We start from the raw sequence: 20,661 nt of genomic DNA on the forward strand, positions 1-20,661 counted from the left end.
TGTTTACATGCACATCCCAGGAGGCTGTGGGCAGCCAATACTTATGTCTCCCTGGCTTGGGTAAAAAATGAGGAAGCAGGCTGCCACGGACCTAAATATAGGGGCGGGAAAGGTTTTTACATTTAACTTTTGGAGTTTTCAATGATTTTGTCATTTTGACTGATTTTGATCCACTTTAAGTAGACCACCTTTTTTAGTTTTCTGCAGTCTTTTTTTTTTTTGATTTGACCTCCAAACTGATATTCTGCAAAGCTAGCCATAGATGGATCGTAATTCATCTAGTTAAGCATGGAAACCTTTACACTTGATACACTTATAAGTGTAATCTGATGACTAGAATGCCTCCCTGCTGTCAGAACACAATGGCTCCATGGAAGAGATTCACCCATCCACCTTTTTAATGTGTGGATATAGGGAATCCAATTAATTTTGTTTAAACCCACTAGTTGAAAGAACATGCATTGTGTATGGCCATATGGTACAAATTTCACGTTCCCCTATCAACACAGGGGAATCCCTCCTGAGTAATTGTCTTCTCCTGATGGGGGCAGAAAGCCATCCCCGCCAAGAGAAGACTGATTATCACTAGCGGCTATAGCCGTGTATGGCCGGCCTTCATAAGGAGCCTATTGGGAACAGTGGAAATAAAAGATCTGAACTTGCTTGCTCACATGCTGTGTGGTCTATGCCTACCCCTTAATATGTGATAGAACTAACTTTAAATGTTTTTCTTTCTAAAATGTATGTGGCTTAAACACATTCTGATCTTCTTAAAGGTTGCTCAGACAGGTCGCTTTTATAGTGTGTTGTGATATTAATGGTTTGTGATAGGGGATTGCATTCCATACATTAGGGCATAGTCTGCATGACAATTCTATATATAAACATATAAAATGGAAATATGTGAACAAGGACACAATCTGCATGGTTGCAGGTTATCTACCTTTTTAAAAAAAACATATATTTAGATTAAAAAAAATATATAAAATTTGTCAGTAACTGTTTTTGGTCTTCCCAGAAGAAAATCCATTCCATATCAGATTTCCACCTAATCGCCAACTCGCCATGCCTATCTTCTGTGTTCTAGAACATGTTAGTTGGGGCAAAAATATATATCTAATGTTCATTTAAATGTTCTACTAAAGCACAGTACCTTTTTCCCCTCCGAGTGATTTTACTCTTGTTGCTCTTGCCCCCAACCCCTTTGGTTAACCCCCATATGAAATGGCAATAGATGACTCTTTAATCAAGCCTGCTTGTCTAGAAGTATTGGCATGCCAAGTTGCTTCCCCCCCCCCCCCCCCCTCACCTTTCTGGTCTCTGCAGGTGTTTATCTACCTGCTTCTTGGACTATTTCCTGCAACTATATGAGCCAATATTTACCAAGCGAGCTGAACAGGACATACGTTCTCCTGAAGCGCAAACCATCCTTGTACTCTAGTACTGGCCCTGCAGGTGTGTACGAAAGTGAGATGGGTGCAGAAACGAGGTCGACAAGGAGGACTGGTTTCTCCGCTTGTGTGGTGCTAGAATGAGCTTAACTGCCCTGAAACATCCTCTGGGACAGAGAGGAATTGTTCTTTTATATGGGGCTGATGCAAGGGAAAAGTGCAGGGAGGTTTAACGGTGAATTAAGGTATTGGGATTAATGTGATTACTTATAACACAGGTTTCCGCATTAAGGTTGACATGGCTTCATGGCACTATCTTACTGTTCTGAACCATTTTTTTTTGGTGCTTGCCCATATGATTGGTTAGCCTTTTGTGATTAGTGAGTGACCTATATAAACGGGTTGTTCATGGGGCTTTGCTACTGAATAGTCTTGCATGGAGCTGTGCAGAAACAAATCCTTACTAAATTTTGTAATTTGTAAAAGGAAAAAAAAATAAAAAAAAAAAAAAAAATTTAAACACATAATTTACCTAAAAGACCTTTATATATTCTATACATGCTACGGTGCAAGTATTGTACACGGGATCTCACTGAGAGCAAATAATAAACTTCCCTCTGCGGGGTCAGATCTTCATATGACGCTTGCGATTTTTGTTGCCCTACTTGCAAACCTGTATAACTTGTAATCACTGCCTTGCTCCCAACTGCCCTCACTTTAAGGGACTCTGGAAACCAAAATCCCTCTGTCCTTCCTCATCGGTTATCTTTTTGGTCTGATGTTTAAAAAATAATTACACTAATTAACTGCCAAAATTATTAGTGTCATTTCACATGGGTGTCATCCGTTCAGTCATGGTTTTTTTGTTAAGGAAAAAACATTTCAGGGTACATTAGTTTGCACATAATTTTCAGTTCAGGTCACATCAGTCTACTTCTGCATACATTTTTGCTCCCAGCCAATTAACCTCCCACTCTTATTCATTTTTTTTTTTTTTTTTTTTTTTTTTTTGTTAGTGAAAACTGCTGATCATTCATTTTTGAATCCTCTTTTACCTATTGACAGACATTGTGGTTCAATCTGGCTCCATCTGGAAAAACTGACATTCGGGGCTAGACTTAACGCTCATGTGAAAGGGCCCTAATACTACACTAAATGTTAAGCCTGAAAATTGTTTATTATGAAAAGGAAAAGTGGCGATAAAGCACTATATTTAAAGCAGAAATAGTCTACAGCAGGGGTAGGCAACCTTGGGCCTTCCAGCTGTTCAACTACATTTGCCATGAGGCATTGCAAGGCTGGTAGTTACAATTGCTCCCAGAGGCTTGATGGGCCTGCAAGCAATATGGAAAATGCCAGGAAACAAGAATAAAAGATATACCTTTTGATTGCAAATCAACAATTGAGCGGCGATTAGATCCCAAAAACATAAGCACTTTATATTGGTTCTAATACAAAGATATTCATCATACTGCTTTAAGGTTCCAGTTTAACCAGTGTTGTATATTCTTGTTCATGTGACTGGGAGCATGGCAGGACAGCTTCCATTGCCTACTTAAGCAAGAACTGTCATATAACATTTTTTGCTGTAGCACCTAAAGTAAATAAATGTTGCCATTGAGCAAAGATTGGCTTTAGTTGCATACAATGTGAATCGGAATTTTGTACATGGCATTTACCTCCAAAAAAAATAAATAAATAAAATAACCCCAAGTGAAAAATGTATTTGGGGAAAGGTTGAACTAAATGAAAACTGGTGTGTATAAATTTTTGTTTGGTGTCTGTTTCTTCTATAGATGTAGAACTCCCCTATATATTCACATCTAAACGGCTCGCCTGTATAAACTTTATGAGAAAGGGGGAATTGTATTTCTGTATATAGGCCAAGCTGTATGTATAGCCCTAAACCCAATGGGCAAATATGAGTGCTTATAAAGCTGTGCCTTATTACCCAGTGATGTCCCCCATGGCGTTGAAACTGGATGTGTTGCTGTTCACACTATGGTGTCCTTTTTTTTTTTTTTTTTTTTTTTTTTCTTTTACTTTAAATGGTATGTTTGTCCCTATGCATACACACCTGTAGATAAAACAATGGTGACATCTGCCCACATATGCTTTTGTTGAAGGATCGACCTGTAAGAAGTCCTTTTTGGTATGCTTACCTACTGCATAGCCTGTGACAAAACCGTAGGTTATGATTTATGTGTTCATAATTTCCTCCATCTCCCAAAATAAGTTTGCAGACAAGGCTTTATGGGCATTTTTAGTTTGCTAGTTCATTTGAAATTTAGTGTAAGCCATATGGATATGTGCTAATGCTAATATTGCTATAATAGCTGGTCTTTGAAGAAATCCAGAGCTTTGAGACGTGGAGTGCTGTGATTTAAAAAATGTTTGCCTCATTGTAATGCTGACCTTCAGTACCTAAATTCTGAGCTATTGACCTGAAGCAAGCATACAGTAAATAGAATCAGGACGCCAAAGCTGCCTACTTGTTTGAGCTCAGTGACTCTGGGGGGGAAAAAAATTGGTGACTCTGAAACAATGTTATTGGAACAGTTTGACAGCCATGACAAAGGCATTTGCAATGGTAGCCTCAAATTTTCTTGAAGTCAGGAGGCCCCAATAGAGGTAATCATTGGCACCTGCAACTTTGTTTGCTCAGGTTTCCTTTCAACACTTTTACTGATCCAGGAAAAGCATGTAGCAATGAAGTCATAATGTCTAATCTACATGCTTGTTCTGAGTCCATGCCTTGGAAAGTAATAAGGCCTTTATATGAATGTAACCAAGCAGCTTAATGTCTTGAGTAGATGTCAGCAATAGACACCTTAAAAAAAATTTTTAAGCACTAATTACCTTTTTAAAAGAGTCATGCATTAAAGTAAAAAAATAAAAACAAAATGGAATATTATGGTGGCCCATATACCTGTTGGATTTGGGGTCTTAGATGCTGGAATGATTTGACTAGTCATTTGACTAGTTCATGTATTGTCTTTCATTTCTATTTGTAGCGCCGGCTCCTGAAGAGCACACGCTATGGTTTTTGGCATTTAATCTTCCTGGAACCGCAGTTTGGTTTTGGGTTTAATTACTCTAAATTTTGGCCTCAGTACCAGTCTAGCTGGATTGCACTGTGTTCTGCTTGACCATAGGTGGCGCTGTCATCCCTGGCAGGTGCTAGTACGCAGTCCAGTTGGGTGCATTAAGTGTCAGTTCTCTCTCGGAACCAGCCCAGTAGGAGTCACTCTTGCTGTGCATTCTGGGAGAGGGTACTTAAGGTGCTGACGTCACGTACTTTGGGCTTCCGGTCCAGAAGTGCTTTCTGACTGTTTGGTCCTGGTCTTCCTGACCAGCCCCCCCCGGGCTCTCATGGCCTGGGGTGTGGATCCACCTGATTTCAAGTCTCAGGGCTGGCCCGAGACAAAGTAACAAAGAAGGATTCGAAGGTGGTAGTAGTGAGGCCCAGCAACTGTAGGAGCATCCAGGGGTGGACTCTTCGGGAGAAGGGCATGTAAAGATTGGCTTCTCAGCAGGAGCCTGGAGGCTAAGTTGTAAGAACCCAAGCGAATCATCTGGTCTTGTATGGTATCGCCGGACCGGCTGCAAGATACTGGTACCGTACGAGGGTTCTGAGTTTTCTACATCTTTCAGTTTTATTCAAGTGTTCTACAACAAGTCTGTGGCAGAGACTTTGATTAAACACCCTGTTGGCTGCTAGGCCTGCTGAGAGGACTATCCGATGAGGGTGAGGATCCAGCTGTGACTTGCTATTTTCTGGATTTCCTAATGTGAGAGACTCCTTTTTGTTGGATTTATTTCAAGAGTACCTGGACTTTCCTACCTAAATCCCTCTAACCCTGCTTTGAAAGACTGTTTGTTTGATTTATTCTATGCAAATAAAAATCCCTTAAGCGGATGTGGTGTCAGTCTCTGCAGTTCTTGTGCCTTCTACCTCGGGAAACCCCTAGACATACACGAGGTCAAGAAGGTAGCGGTAAGCCCAATTAAATCAGCCGCTCCTTCGGGGGTCAGTACTACATATTTTAAACTGGGTTGTTTTACAAGGGTAAAGTGTATGCATATACATTAAAAGACTTAAGTTGTGTGGGATTTTGAGGAATGTACAAGGAAGATGAAGGAAAGTAAAAATAAGAACGGCTACCCCTACAGAATACTACCACCTAGGTGGAGTACAGGTAAATTGATTGGGAAGGCTGTAGATGTGGCGCTATTCCTCTTAAACGTGTTTTTTTTTTTTTTTTTTTTGGATACTTTCAGAACTTTAAATAATCCAGTCTCTTTAAAGAGGAAGTAAACCCTGATGGGTTTACTTCCTCTTTCATTCCCTGCAAAGGCAAAGCATAATGGACTACTATGTGTCACTTACCTGACACAGGAGCCAGCGAAGTCGCCGCTGTCCCCTGTAGTCTGCCGCATCCATCTTGCTGGTGGCGTCTCGCAGCTCCGCCGCTGTCATTCGGCGAAGCCGCCACTCCCGCGCATGCGCACGGGAGTTCACACGCGCGGCAGCTCCATTCTTGGAAATGCCGCGCACAGTGCGCCTGCGCGCTGCTGTCTACGGCGCATGCGTTTTCGGGCAAATATCTCCTAAACCATATAGGTTTAGGAGATATTGCTTGGACCTACAGGTAAGCCTTAATCTAGGCTTACCTGTAGGTCAAAGTGGTTTGTAAGGGTTTACAACCACTTTAAGAAGAATAGCGCCACAACTACACCATTCCCAATCAACATTAAAAGACTTGCCAAGTTCTTGGGCAGTGTCAAGGCACAGTCACCTGATTTTGAGTTTTTAAATGTACAGATATCCTTTGAAATTTTAATAACTGCATATTGAAGTATGCAGTGGTTTTTACTTTTGCATTTGATGACATTCCTTGATTTAATGTACAGTGCTTCTACTTTTGCTCCTGTGTTTAAGTCCTAGCTCTTGCGTGACTTGGATGTCCCTAGGAATGCGTTCCTAATTCAGTGTTTTGTAACAACTTTTTTTTTTTTTTTCTCTCAACAGAATATACTACTTCCTGAATGTTTCTACTCCTTTTTTGACTTGAGGAAAGAATTCAAGAAATGCTGCCCAGGGTCTGGTGATTTAAGTGAACTTGATGTAACAGCAATGGCAAGTTGTATCCTTTTTGTTACTTGTTTTATCACCACAAAAGTTTTTTCCCCTTTGAAATTTAGGATTATTGTAGCCACATTTTTTTTTTTACCTGGACCGTACAACTTTTTAGAGGGAGAATTGTGTTTCTAAAATGGAAACTGGAAAACCTTTAGGTAGTGTGCAGCTTAAAGTTAAAACCATTATGGCAGAAATATTTAGACGGTCTTTGCGGATTGCTTTCTGAATAATAGTTGCCTGGCTGTTTGCTAGTCTACTGGTTGCAGCACTGTCAGCCACTGACCTGGAACATGTATGTAGAATTGAAACATTAGAGCTCCTTGTTTGCTCCTTGTTCTGATTGTATGACTCCTCAATAGCCGCAAAGAGTATAAATTCACTTTGTTTGCTCTCAATGCATTTTCATGCCCAGATATTGCCAATACCAAGTTATTAGAAATATTTCTGATGGTGAAGGTCTAGTTGTATATGGCCTGTCTATCTTTTTAGAACTGGGGGGGGGGCATATTTCCAGCTGGCATTATACTTTTGGCCTATACCTGGGCGGTAATTGGATATTTGAGCTTTCACTGTAAAGGCCCCCCAACCTCTGCAGGCCAGGGAAGACTGCTGGCTCCTTCAGAGCGTGTGTGGTGTGTTTTGTACTGCTACATATAGAATACAATCATGATATATGGGAAGATCTGTATTCTGCATCAGTCCTGATGAAGCAGCTCCCACAAAATGAGTTCACATGATGTGGTTGTTTTAGGGTGCTGACTCTTCATCTCAGCTCTTTATAAGTGTTTTATTTGATGGATTGTGCAAAACACGCACTCCTGGGTGGCAGGGTTGTTGAAGCTTCAAAGAACCAAAGACTGCTTCTTACATTTTATATTCATATCAGCTAAAATCACAATATCGAGAAATTAGAGGTCTGCAGCCTTACCATTTGACCAACTTAAACACAAAATGTCACGGTTAATGCTAAATGAAAGACTATCAGCAGCTGTGCAGGATAAAATTAAGTTCAATAAAGTATGGAATCCATGGATCAAATAACTGACAAATGATCCCCAGACAATCACAAAGCAGAACCCATCTTGAATGAAAGGTGTAAGAGCGTCGAGGGCCCCTCACCCCAACCTTCCCTTCATAACTCTACCTCCCACTAAATCAGAGTCTTTCCCCTTTCCTTTGTTCTATGAGTTACCCCCTCATTTCCCTCGGCAAGACATTGATTTGACTAGGTCCGAAAGCCAGACTCCCCCAATAGTTGGACGGGGAGCTGGAATTTTCCAGTGGGTGGGGACGTATTCTGAGACCCATGTTATAGAGCATGCACATGGTCATAGATTACAAAGTAATGCTTATGGTAAAGGAATCGCAGTAAGGCTCCTTTCACATGGGGTGGATCAGTGATGATCCGCCCCGTGGATATCCGCTTACACAGCGGGGATCGCCGGAGCGATCTCCACTGAGCAGGCAGAGGACAGGTCCATCTCTGCACAGGGACGGACCTGTCACAGCGCCGCTCTCCCCTATGGGAGATCGGGTGACGACGGACCGCAGTGTCCATTGTCATCAGATCCGATGACGGATGGAAAAATTGCTTTTTCCTCCGTCACACTTTTTCGGAGCCACTTGGATTTTGGCGGACATGTCACCGCTGACATCTGACGCTCCATAGAGCTCTATGGAGCATCCGTTCAGTTCCGCCTGAAACTGACAGGCGGGCCTGAATGGATCATCCGTGTGAAAGGACCCATAGATATGTTTATATACCACCAGTACAAGGGCAAACAAGCTATAGTCTACATCAGGGCATGATAACTGGTCTTGGCAACACAGGAGGTGAACGCCCCGCATATCTGGTGTATATGATGTACTGTGAAATGCTGAGATCTTTTTTTTTTTTGTCTTATGAAAACTTAAATAAAAATCATTGAAATATATTCGTAGATTGTGGGCTTGTTAAATTCAGTAATTCCTTGTAAAACATATAAAATATTAGGTTTTGTGGATTAATGTCTTGTCTACGTTTCTGATATTCTGTCCAATCTCCAGGATTGCATATTTAAAGTAACCTTTTTTTTTTTTTTTTTTTTTTTTTGACGCACATGTTCTTTGGTCTAAGCCACTGAGCTCAATACTGGTACAAATTTCACCTTTTTTAGGCTGGGTTCACATATGTGAAATGGATGTGCATTTCCATCCAATTCATATGACGGGCAAACATGAACGGCTCTCATTAGAGTTGGGTCCTACATGTCCGGGGCGGGAGCGGATTGCAATGGGGTTCTGTGCGTGTTTGGGTCTGGTTCAGGTGCACTAGGAAATGGGGATGGATTCCCTAACCCCCTTAACCCTTTAAACTAAATCATGGAGTTCTTCTCCCTGCAGCCCTTGGATTTAGTTTTTGCATTTGGTGCAGCTGTGCATGGCTTTGCCCACACAGTTGTGCGATCCGTTCACAGGAGTCTAACGGAAATACTACAAGTCCCATCTACCACTGCAGCCAAGGGATCCAGCTTTTAAAGGAGCACAAGTGCAGTGATGTATCACCAATTTTATAGTTCGTAGTTTACTTCCTCCAGCACCATAACACAAGGTCTGTATCTCCCATACTAACCTGTGACTGGGAGTACACCATGCATCAATGCTCTGCAGGCTCCAATAGACACTAACACATTAACAATTGCAGCCTGTCAATAAGGGGCACCGCCTCCCCAAAGCTAATTTTAAAAAGTAAAGCCTCAGGGAAAAAAAAAAACCCTGCAAGGCATAGTAAACAGATTAGACAGTGGAGTGCCTGGGGGGGTGATCGCTGCCCAGCCTATTTCGACTCCTATGCCAATATACACTGGCTGCATTTGCCCATGCTGCTGGAGGAGGAGTGACTCGGCTCACACACTGTCTGCCTCCTTCAGCAAGTAAGTGCTGAGGGAATTGGCAGGAGAAGAACAGTGGCAGGCTCAGGTCCATGCAGCAGTCCATGTCCTTCATCCCCCTGTGACAGTCGGCAGCCAGCAGTGCACACAAAGGAATCACTGGAAACACAGACAAATCTCCTGGTACAGTACATGCAGGGCCAGGACTGGGGGGAAGGGCTACCTGCTATGCTATTGTCGCTGTCCTGACTCCTGCTACAGCAGCACCATTCACCTTCAACTTTACTTCCCCTCTCTCCATGTAATGGAAGTCTGTGCAATATTCCTGATCACACCGATCCTCCACTTTCTACAGTTTGCTCTCCCCTTAGATGTGTCTGTAGTGCTCCCATCCTGCAGCCTCCAGCATCAGATCTAACCATTCCAATCACTGACTGACACACTTTCCATCCCACATTACTTTTTTATCTCTTAACTGTTCAGCAGCTCAATACATTTTCTGCACTGATTTAAGGTGGCCATAGTAGGAATAAAATAAAAAGGATTTCTCTATTCTTAGACCACCTTAAATGAGTGTGGAGAGAATGTACTGAGCTGCTGAACAGTTAAGAGATAAAAAGTGATTTGGGATGGAAAGGGTGTCAGGCAGTCAGTATGTAGACCCCTAGAGAGGAATGCCCAGATCTGAGACCATACTTGTAAAGAAGACCCCAGGAGCCCAGTCACACAGTGGGTTGGACAGTTTAAGTGGGCAGTTGCGCTGAAGGTTTACCACCCCACCTGAAGATATGCAGCCACTCGATGCTGTTCAATGGCAAAAATTAATGACATGTCACCATGCATGGGGTGCACCACAACTACCCTGCAAGTGTGTGCAATAAACATGGCTGTGGCATTGCGTAAATGATATATTGCCCCCTCACTGCTTGTCAAACGCACCAATAGCCACCCACCCAAATTGCCCTTAAAGTCCTTTTAGCCCTACTTTCTCCCTTCAAGTTCCCCTAGAGCCCTTTAGTTTCATGCATTTCAACAGAGTCCATTTCCCCTCTTTCATCCCACTGACATACAGTAGATGCCAAATTGGTCCTCCTCGAGATTAAGGCAAGTGATGCAGTATGATTATCATGGTCATTGAAGGACAGTGAAATGCATCCTTGGGGCCCCTATCACACAAAGGGAACTTCACTTTGCTCAGTGGATCTGTCCACTGATTCCCCACTGAGCAGAGCTGACAGATAACAGGCCCATGTCTACTCAGTTTATGTGGGCAGTCTGGTGTAAACAGACAGTGGCGTCCATTTACACCCTCCGATCCGCCCTTTTTTTGTTTTTTCTTTGTGTGGATTGCATTGGAGGTAGGCAGATGAGCAAAATCAGAGGGTGGGGTTGTAGGTCCCATCAGGTACTCTGTACAGGGCACCATGATTTCTAACAGCAGCCCAGAGGCCAGGGCACATTACTGGTGCTAGGGAGGAGTTGATGGGCTTAGTTGGTTCTGATGTGTTTAGCTGGTGCTGGATTTCAAATCTTCCAGAGATGTCATCCTAGGACCCGGAGCATGGTGCCAGCAATTAAAAAGTGGCTATGCCAGCAGGGCTAGTGCAGTGGGCTACAATTGCCATTACTGATCCATTGCATCACTAGGGACCCTCGTAATGGGCACAGCAGGTGTATAGACCCAGGCACTCCACACAGGGATGGTGGGAAGCCCTCGTAATGGGCACAGTGATGCTGCATAGGATGGGCATAGTTTTATCTAGCAGTAATGAAATGTAATCCCTTGATAAATGGCCGTTTCCAGCCCTCCATTACTAACAGTTTAGTTTTTCAGTTTTTGTGCACCCCACCCTAAAATTTTGAGCACCAGCGGCCACTGACACAGTGCCTCCCTATTGGTAAGGCAATCTTCTGGGACCTGTGACGTGTTCCAGAAGATTGTAGGGAAATAAAGGAGAGAGCTTCCACTCGTGCTGCCTAGTGTGTGGGTTTTTTTTTTTGTCTTGTTTTGGGGAGGGGGGAGCAGGTACCTAGTTTTGACAGATACCTGCCCCCCCCTTCAACAAATTACTTGGCAAGTGTGTGTGAGAGAGACTAAATTGTGCCCTGCTTATAAAAGTATATGAAGAATTCTATTTTTCCATTGCAGAGCCCGATTCACCTTTTTATTATCTCAGAATGAGAATCTGGAATGTTGTGAGCAACACACAAATTTGGAATATTTTTCCAAGGGGTGTTTTTTGTCCCCTGGAAGCAGTGTGATCTGTAAGTGCTGCATGGTGACATTATTTCTTTGTGTATTTTGAGTTTGTGTGTGTTTTTTTTTTTTTTTTTTTTTTTTTTTGCATAATGTGTTTTTTGACCTGGTCATTTTGTAGCTCATGAAATCAAGCCAAGTGGCTTTATCACAAAAGGCTGTAAATATCCTTTGTGCACTTGTATTCTCTGGGTGGCTGAATATCTGGAAAGCAGCAGTGTTTTCACAGCCTGTAATAGGAGTTCAGCCTCGACACTCCTCTGTTGATTCTTGTCATGTGGCGACTTACACGCCACTTGTATTCACGCTCTTTATGCCTCTGTCGTCTGCAAAGGTGTGTTCAGCTTCAAACAGGTTGTGTGTTTATCATTCTTATGGTTAAACACTTGAGCCTAGTTTTCTGGAATAAGCAGTGATGATTATTGGGGTGTGTTTTTTTTGTTTTGTGTGGGTTTTTTATTTTATTTTTTCCTTCCAAAATCTGGAAACCATTCAATTTTATTGATGGCAACTCAATACGTTATGTTCAATAACTTCACATGGTGTGGTGTCTGAGAAGTTGGGCACCATGCACACAGGGCGACTGTTAGCCCATCTGAAAACTCTTGGCAGATGAAAAGCTGTTTAAAAAGCGTGGTGAAAACTGCACGCATGTAAATGTATTCTGGCTGTCGGAATGCATGAATGCTAGATGTGGGGCAAGTACCCTAAAAGGCAGTGAGGGGCCGGGTTGTGAGCATGCAGAAGAACTTGTACACAAAATCTGGCTGTCACGCCATCTTATGCCCTAACCTCTGTTACTGCTACAACCTGCCCAAGAACAGAGCTGAGGATGCGCCCTTACGCATTGTCTTTCTCCTCTCTGCAGCCATGCACCTTTCCAGAAAGGAGAAACTCTTTTCCGGCTCATGTTCTTGTCAGTCTGGTGGGGGAGCAAGAATGGAACTGAAGCTCCGATCACTACTTCTCCCCAAGCAGACACCAGGGCTCTTCCCAGGCCAGAATGGAAATGTCAGAGGATGGATGTCATTGTACGTCCTCGTCCTAGTCCTCACCGCTCTGCCCTCCAGACTGGACAATGCTGAGCTATAAACCTACCCGGATCTTTGGAGTGCAGGTTTACTGAAAGCGAAATTACAATTCTTGAATAGATTAGAATTACTGGGGCTTTTCAGGTGCTAAAGAATGACTTAATATTATGAATACATCTCTATATGTATGTGGCATACATAAATGTAGCACCTGAAAAGCCCCAGTAAGTCTAACCTATAAAATATAAGCATAAACAGCAAGGGATGTGGTGGTATAATGCAGCCCAAAATAAGTTCACCCTTGCAGTGCGGGTGGGAAATGGCCTTTTTACTTATCGGTTTCCTTGCTTCATCCAGCTCCCAGCGCTCCTCCTCTGCCCAAAGCCACTTTCCATCATTCATCATTGCATACCATGCAGGGATATTAACTGGGTGTAGTACAGCAAGGAGGCTGGAGTGTGATCACAACTTGCAGAGAAGTTGTAGGGGACTAGTCAGTGAAGGAGGTAGCCTGCTGAAGCAAGGAATACAGCAAAGCTGGGTGCACACAGGTCCAGTTCAGCAGGTGGGCTGAAAGGGGAAAAAAAAAAAAATGCGTGTGTACTATCTTAAAGGAGAAGCTCATCTTTTGAAATATGCAACATGTTGCCCCCACCCCCCCAATTGTGTCGGTTTTTGTCCACGCACTCGCTGTCACATTTTGAAAATGGCTTGGCCACAGAGCCACATTCATTCAGAAAGATCTGTGACTGTAGACATAACAAGTCCTATCTGCCACCACGCACACCGACTTGTTAAGTTTAAATGAAATGCAGGTCCACTGCTTGGCACCCTGTAGTTCATTCACATTGCCTACGGCTCTGAAAACGACAGTTAACAGAGGCAACCGAGCTGGAGGCAGTGTGTCCAGCAGCATAACATTGCACCTGAAATCTGCTGCCAACAGGAGCAATACTTTGCGTCTACTGTTGTAAAAAAAATGTGTGTGTGTGTTTTTAGCAGAGAAAAAAAGTTTTCATTTAAGGTGAACTTATCCTTTATTTTTATCCTCTGCCCCTAGACAAAACATTTAACCCATGCAGTACAGGGGGCCCCGCTTTGTAATTGATCCTGGATGACCTTGTCTCGGCACTGGCTACATAGAGGTGTTTTTGCAGGCTGGAAACAAGTCAAATGCCTAACAGTGGTGTTTAAGCTGTGTGTGCAAGAGCCCTTGCTGTTAATATTACTCTATGAATGCACTTCCAATATCTTTTACATAGATTTAGAGGACAAGTTCACCTTTGGAAACATGTTGCATGTTCCACCCATTTTTAGAGTGGGGCATGTGAGATGTTCCCAATGCTGCAGCCGCTCCAATCTACTGCCTCTGACAGCGAGCCGGGGATCTTCTCAAACTTGCTGTCATATTTCACCACTTCCCTACCCACCCATAGTCATATGACGCTCACAGTTGGGATCTCCCATCCTGGGTGGGCGTCATATGACGTCCTCCCATTCCCGGCCACCTAGGGGGGTGCGTGCCCACAGCATAGCTCGGGACCTGGTGCGCTCGCTCGGCGGCCGCGATGTCCGCCGGGCACCCGCAATTGCCCGGAACACAGCAGGACCGTGGATCTGTGTATGTAAACGCACAGATCCAAGTCCTGTCAGTGGAGAGGAGACCGATGGTGTGTTCCCAGTACAGAGGAACACCGATCGGTCTCCTCCCCTTGTGAGTCCCCCTCCCCCCCCCCCTCACAGCTATAATCACTCCCATAGGGAACATATTAACCGCTGCAGCGCCCTCTGGCGTTAACCCCTTCCCTGCCAGTCACATTTACAGTGATCAGTGCAATTTTATAGAGGCGATCGCTATGCGAATGGTTCCAAAAATGTATCAAGTGTCTGATATGTCCGTCACAATGTCAGTCACGAAAAAAAAACGCAGATCACCGCCATTACTGGTAAAAAAGCCATAAATATATCCCCTATTTTGTAGACTCTATAACATTTGCGCAAACCAATCTATATACGCTTATTGCGATATTTTTGGTTAAAAAAAAAAATGTAGAATACGTATCGACCTAAACTGAGGGAAATGTGTTTTTTTTTTTTTTTTTTTTTTTTTTTTTTTTTCTAAATTGTCGCAAAAAGTGCTCTGATAAGGAAGGGGGTAAAATCGTCCGGGGCTGAAGTGGTTAAAAAAGTCATTGAGTCATTCACTCAAAGTTCTGTGGGAGAACTACAACTACCGATGGCCATTGTGACTACCAGGGTGTCGTTGAGCCATCTAGGTAGTTCATGGTGTCTTCCTGTTGGTGTAACTACCTGCTGGTAGGAGCAGAAAGCTTACTGACAGTCTGCAGGGCACCCATTATCTGCTGATTATGGGTGCAATGCTTTCCAGACTCCTAGTAATAAAAAATAAAAATAAAAAATGCCCCCTTAATTTTTTTACAAAGATGAACTTGTGCTTTTAAGGTATGCTGAGAATGTCTCTTCAATCGGGCAGTTTAGTTCTAAGGTAGAAAAGTAGCTAAAGCAGCTTTTCTCAACCAGGGTCCCTACAGTGGTTGCTTGAGGTTCTTTGAGCAGCGCAGAATTGATCTCCCACCCATTCTGAGCAGCACAGATGCAGGGAGGCCAGTCTTGCATTGACCAGTAATGTTGGTCACTGCATTTTTCATCCTCTATGCTGTGAATTTCAAGATTGCTTGAAAAACATTTTGTCTTTTACAGCAAGTGGGTGCTGAATAAGTTATTCAGCACCCACCTATGCTAGTTGAGCATTTCTCAATTTTCTGTCCCCCCCCCCCCAGGGCAACCCTCCAAAGTAAGGCCATACACTGTTCAACCACAGGTTACAGGAAAGAAATTGGCAAGATTCCCCCATCAACACACAGTGCTGGTAGGGGAAGTCATCCTCACCTTGAGAAGACAGTGATTATCACTAGCAGTTGTAGCAGCCATTAGCGATGATTGCAAGAGAAGAGAATCTGGCAGGCTGGTTGTACCAAGTTGATCAATTCATCAACTTGTTACATTCAGCCTGCCCATTAACAGTTCAAATCTTGGCCAGTTCCTGCTGAACTGGCCGAGATTTGAACCTTGTATGGCTGGCCTAACTTTCAAGTCTCTGGGAACCCCTGCTAAAATGAATTCCTGTTTAATGGGATAAATGGTCAGTAAGATGAATGTCCTCTTTACAGTAGTGGTCTAAATGTCCCCTTCTTTCAGACAGCTGAAAATATTATTGGTGTTGTGCTGCTGTCTGGGGTTTTGGACTTGGAATAAGGCAGGCACCACCACAAGAGGTAGAACCTCTAGCAACCTCTGGAGGAACCCTGGCTGGGAACGGCTGCTGGGGGAGCACAATGTCTCTTCCTTCTTTTTTTTATTTTTTTTTTTATTTTATGAAACTTGTCTACGACTTATTGATAAGGCTCATGTACTGTTATCTGTAGGTATATTTATTTTATAGCAAGTGTTCCCTCAAACTTAAATTAAGGGTACCACCAACATTAAAGTTGCTTCCACAGGACCAAATCACTTGTTCCAGCGGCTATTAACAAGTGGTGTTGATGCTGTCTGCAACAAGGAATAATCAGTAGATACTTCCAAAAGCCTTTACAGGTGAAGAAACTGGGTGGGTATTAAAAGAACCCTTCAACTAGAATTGAAAAGGAACAAAGCCTACCTGCTAAGTGTTGGCTTTTAATTCCCAGACACACCACTCCCTCTGCCACTTATCTAGCAATCTTGAAACATCCTTGCTTGTGATGCTGCAACACCCTTTTGCTGTCTGTCCTGTTCAGAAAGCCTGATGGCAAAAAACACGCCTGTTGGTTTCTTACAGATTCACCGATCAGATTCTAACATTTCTTGAGAAATTCTACATGATTGACAATCTGTTTGGGGAGGGAAGTGTAACAAATTATATGGCACAGGTCTACTGCTTGCACAATCATACTGGCTTTATGAGGTGGTCTCTGTATATTTTTAGTGGCCATTCCATTTGACTGGCTTTCACAGGGAGGCTCAGTTTAAAATTGGTTTCAAAGGTCGCTTTATTTTTATTTAGCTTCTTTACAATCACACTTTCTTTTAAGATATGAAAGATGGAGCAGAGCTTAATTTTTAGTGTTTAGGTAGCCCGTAAACAAGTCCCCTTTTTTTTTTTTTTTTTTTTATTTGCCTAATTTTTTTATTATTTTTTTTCATTTAAGCAGCAGGTTAAGCAAAACTTAATTTCTCCTTCCAACTTGAAACTCCCCGCTGTGTATTTGTATTCTGACAGCCGGGAGACTCTCCCAGTCTTGCACCCCACCATCTATACTCGAGGCATTAAAGCCAAATCAGCCTAACGGCCAGGAAATTTATGTTCTCCAAGCCAAGGTCTGCAAAGTCGGCCCCTACACTTTTCTCGAGAGTCCTTTTTAAACCTGTATTGATGCAATTTGATACATAAAATACCTGCAAATTCAGGTGTTCATCCATCTGTCATCCCTTCTAGGGTGTAACCATTTTATATTATTGGGGACAGTTTCCTTGGAATAGTCAAACTTGCTGGTGATTGTATGGGGAGTCTTTCTAGTTCAGTGGCTTTCGTTCGTTACTTGCTAGATGTGTCTAAAACCAGAGAAGTGTTTAACCACTTGACCACTGGGCACTTAAACACCCTTAATAACCAGACCAATTTTCAGCTTTCAGTGCTCTCACAATTTGAATGACAATTACTCGGTCATGCAACACTGTACCCATCTGAAATTTTCGTCCTTTTTTTCCCACAAATAGAGCTTTCTTTTGGTGGTATTTGATCACCTCTGCGTTTTTTATTTTTTGTGCTATTAATGAAAAAATACCGAAAATTTTGTAAAAAAAAGCATTTTTCTTCATTTCTATTAAAATTTTTTGCAAATAAGTAATTTTTCTTCATAAATTTGGCCAAAAATGTATACTGCTAAATGTCTTTAGTAAAAATAACCCAAATTAGTGGATATTATTTATTCTGCGTGAAAGTTATAGGGTCTACAAGCTATGGTGCCAATCACTGAAAATGTATCAATTTGATCACAGCTGATGTACTGACAGTCTATCTCATTTCTGGAGACCCTAACAAGCCAGTAATGTACAAAAACCCCCCAAATGACCCCTTTTTGGAAAGTAGACATTCCAAGGTATTTAGTACGTGGCACGGTTAGTTTTTTGAAGTTGTAATTTTTTCCCACAATTCTTTGCAAAATAAAGATTTTTTTTATTTTAATTTTTTTTCGCACCAAATTGTCATTTTACCAGGCTATTTCTCTCACACGGCATATACATTCCACAAATGAAACCCCAAAATACATTCTGCTGCTCCTCCTGAGTACGGTGATACCACATGTGTTAGACTTTTACACAGCCTGGCCACATACACAAGTCCAACATTGAAGTAGCAACTTCAGGCGTTCTAGGAGCATAAATTACACATCTAATACCTCAACCACCTATTACACTTATGAAGGCCCTGGAGCACCAGGACAATAGAAACGCCCACAAAGTGACCCCATTTTGGAAAGCTAACACCCAGGTGGGCACTGATGGGCACAGGTGGGCACTGATGGACACAGGCGGCACTGATGGACACAGGCGGCACTGATGGGGCACTGCAGTGGCACAGGTGGCACTGATGGGCGCAGGTGGCACTGATGGGCGCAGGTGGCACTGATGGGCGCAGGTGGCACTGATGGGCACAGGTGGCACTGATGGGCACTATAGTGACTTTGGTGACACTGGTGTGGCTCTGGTGGCACTGATTAGCACACAGATGGCACTGGTGGGCACAGGCGGCACTGGTGGGCACAGGCGGCACTGGTGGGCACAGGCGGCACTGGTGGGCACAGGCGGCACTGGTGGGCACAGGCGGCACTGGTGGGCACAGGCGGCACTGGTGGGCACAGGCGGCACTGATGTGGCACTGCAGTGGCGCAGATGAGCACTGATGGGCACAGATGGCACTGATGGGCACAGGTGGCACTGATGGGCACAGGTGGCACTGATGGGCACAGGTGGCACTGATGGGCACAGGTGGCACTGATGGGCACAGGTGGCACTGATGGGCACAGGTGGCACTGATGGGCACAGGTGGCACTGATGGGCACAGGTGGCACTGATGGGCACAGGTGGCACTGATGGGCACAGGTGGCACTGATGGGCACAGGTGGCACTGATGGGCACAGGTGGCACTGATGGGCACAGGTGGCACTGATGGGCACAGGTGGCACTGGTGTGGCACTGGGGTGGCACTGGTGATGCACTGGGGTGGCACTGGTATGCACTGGTATGCACTGGGGTGGCACTGGGGTGGCTCTGCTGGCACAGAGGTGGCACAGAGGTGGCACAGAGGTGGCACAGAGGTGGCACAGAGGTGGCACAGAGGTGGCACAGAGGTGGCACAGAGGTGGCACAGAGGTGGCACAGAGGTGGCACAGAGGTGGCACAGAGGTGGCACAGAGGTGGCACAGAGGTGGCACAGAGGTGGCACAGAGGTGGCACAGAGGTGGCACAGAGGTGGCACAGAGGTGGCACAGAGGTGGCAAAGGTGATAGATGGCACTGGTCTGTCACTGGTCTGGCACTGTTCTGGCACTGTTGTGGCACTATTTGGGCACTGCTGGGCACTGCTGGTCACTCATGGTTTTCTTTTTTTTTCACTGGGATGTTCTCCTCTCCTCTCACGCTGCATCGGTGTGAGGAGAGGAGACTGATGACCTTAGCTTGACCCGGCAAGCCGAATTGTTTACATTTGTGATCGCTCCGTCATTGGACGGAGCGATCACGTGGTAAAGGACCGCTGCCATTGGTCCTTTACCGCGATCCGTGTTGCGCCGGGTCCCGTGAACTCGGCGAGCACGGATGTTCCGGCGTGCGCGCCCCAGGGGGGCGCGCACGAACGATTCTCCGGGAGGCCGTTAATTAACGGCCTCTTAGAGATAGCAAACCGACCTATAGCCGTTAATCGGCTATAGGCCGGTTATTAAGTGGTTAATAGGCATATTTTCATAGTAAAATTTGACCAATTTGTTTTCTCTGCTGTATAGACGGTGAAAGGGGAAACTTCTGTGTTCTTCTGTAAAGTGCTCAACTGGCTTTATTTTGAGACAAATCAAATATTCTAGTCTGTTCAGCCTGAGCTTGTGCTTAAAGTGGTTTGGTACCTAAAAATGAAAGTTCATGTTATTAAAATCAACAGATAGCATACTTACCTAAACGAACCCTGAAAAAAAAAAATATTATTTACTTACCTTTTTATTTCTGATGTTTCAGCTGACTTCCGGGTTGTCCTCCCGTGGGAGTAGGCGTGGCTATCGTCCTCGCAATGGTCCCTGGGAAATTTCCCAAGAATCCATGGGGGACAATGAGAGTTTTTTCTTTCCTTGTCACTGCTCTCACTGAGCATGTGCAAGATGGAGCGGAGCATGCTGGGAGCTAGACGTCATCATATACCAGGAAGTAAATGCCTGTGGGCTTCAGACGCCCACAGTTAAAATGGAAAACGCCAGAGCAGGTTTTTATAAGTCATCCTGAGGAAAAGATTCGTCGCGCCGGGGGTCAAATAAACGCCGGACGTGGATGTCAATCGAAGGTAGCACTCGCCCACCAGTGAGACAGGTAAGAAAAAAATAAAAAAAGAGCGGAATCCCGCTTTAAGCAGGGGGCATGTTCAAGAGGCAGGCTGTAATTGGTAAGGAAGCATGTTGGCTCAACAAACTGTGCTGACACACAGAATGGCTGTATCAGGAAGTGTCCTGTACCTCTGAATGGCCAGCCAAAGGATGAAACTGACCACTCGAACACAGATAAGCTTCTGTGCTTTGTGTGGTCAGTTTTGAACAAGGAAGACAGGTGACTGGCAGGATCAGCCAGTTACTTCAGATGGAAGAAGTACATGAAAATGTTTTGGAGACTGATTTATAAAATTCACATACGGAATGTGAACACAGAAATAA

At 44.0% G+C, this 20,661-nt stretch overlaps 1 protein-coding gene across 7 annotated transcripts in view; it reads left to right on the forward strand.

Annotated features, from left to right (window-relative positions):
- The window catches only part of ESRP1 (epithelial splicing regulatory protein 1), a 104,010-nt gene that overhangs the window by 30,469 nt on the left and 52,880 nt on the right, over positions 1–20,661 (forward strand). For all 7 annotated transcript variants that reach the window (XM_077493046.1, XM_077493045.1, XM_077493048.1 and 4 more), the window contains exon 4: positions 6,424–6,538. In XM_077493046.1, the coding sequence (XP_077349172.1) occupies positions 6,424–6,538 (115 nt within the window). The remainder of the gene's footprint in view (positions 1–6,423; positions 6,539–20,661) is intronic.

Source organism: Lithobates pipiens, unplaced genomic scaffold (assembly GCF_037356315.1).
Source record: "Lithobates pipiens isolate NorthernLeopardFrog02 unplaced genomic scaffold, aLitPip1_a1.2 Scaffold_19, whole genome shotgun sequence".
Lineage (NCBI taxonomy): Eukaryota > Metazoa > Chordata > Amphibia > Anura > Ranidae > Lithobates > Lithobates pipiens.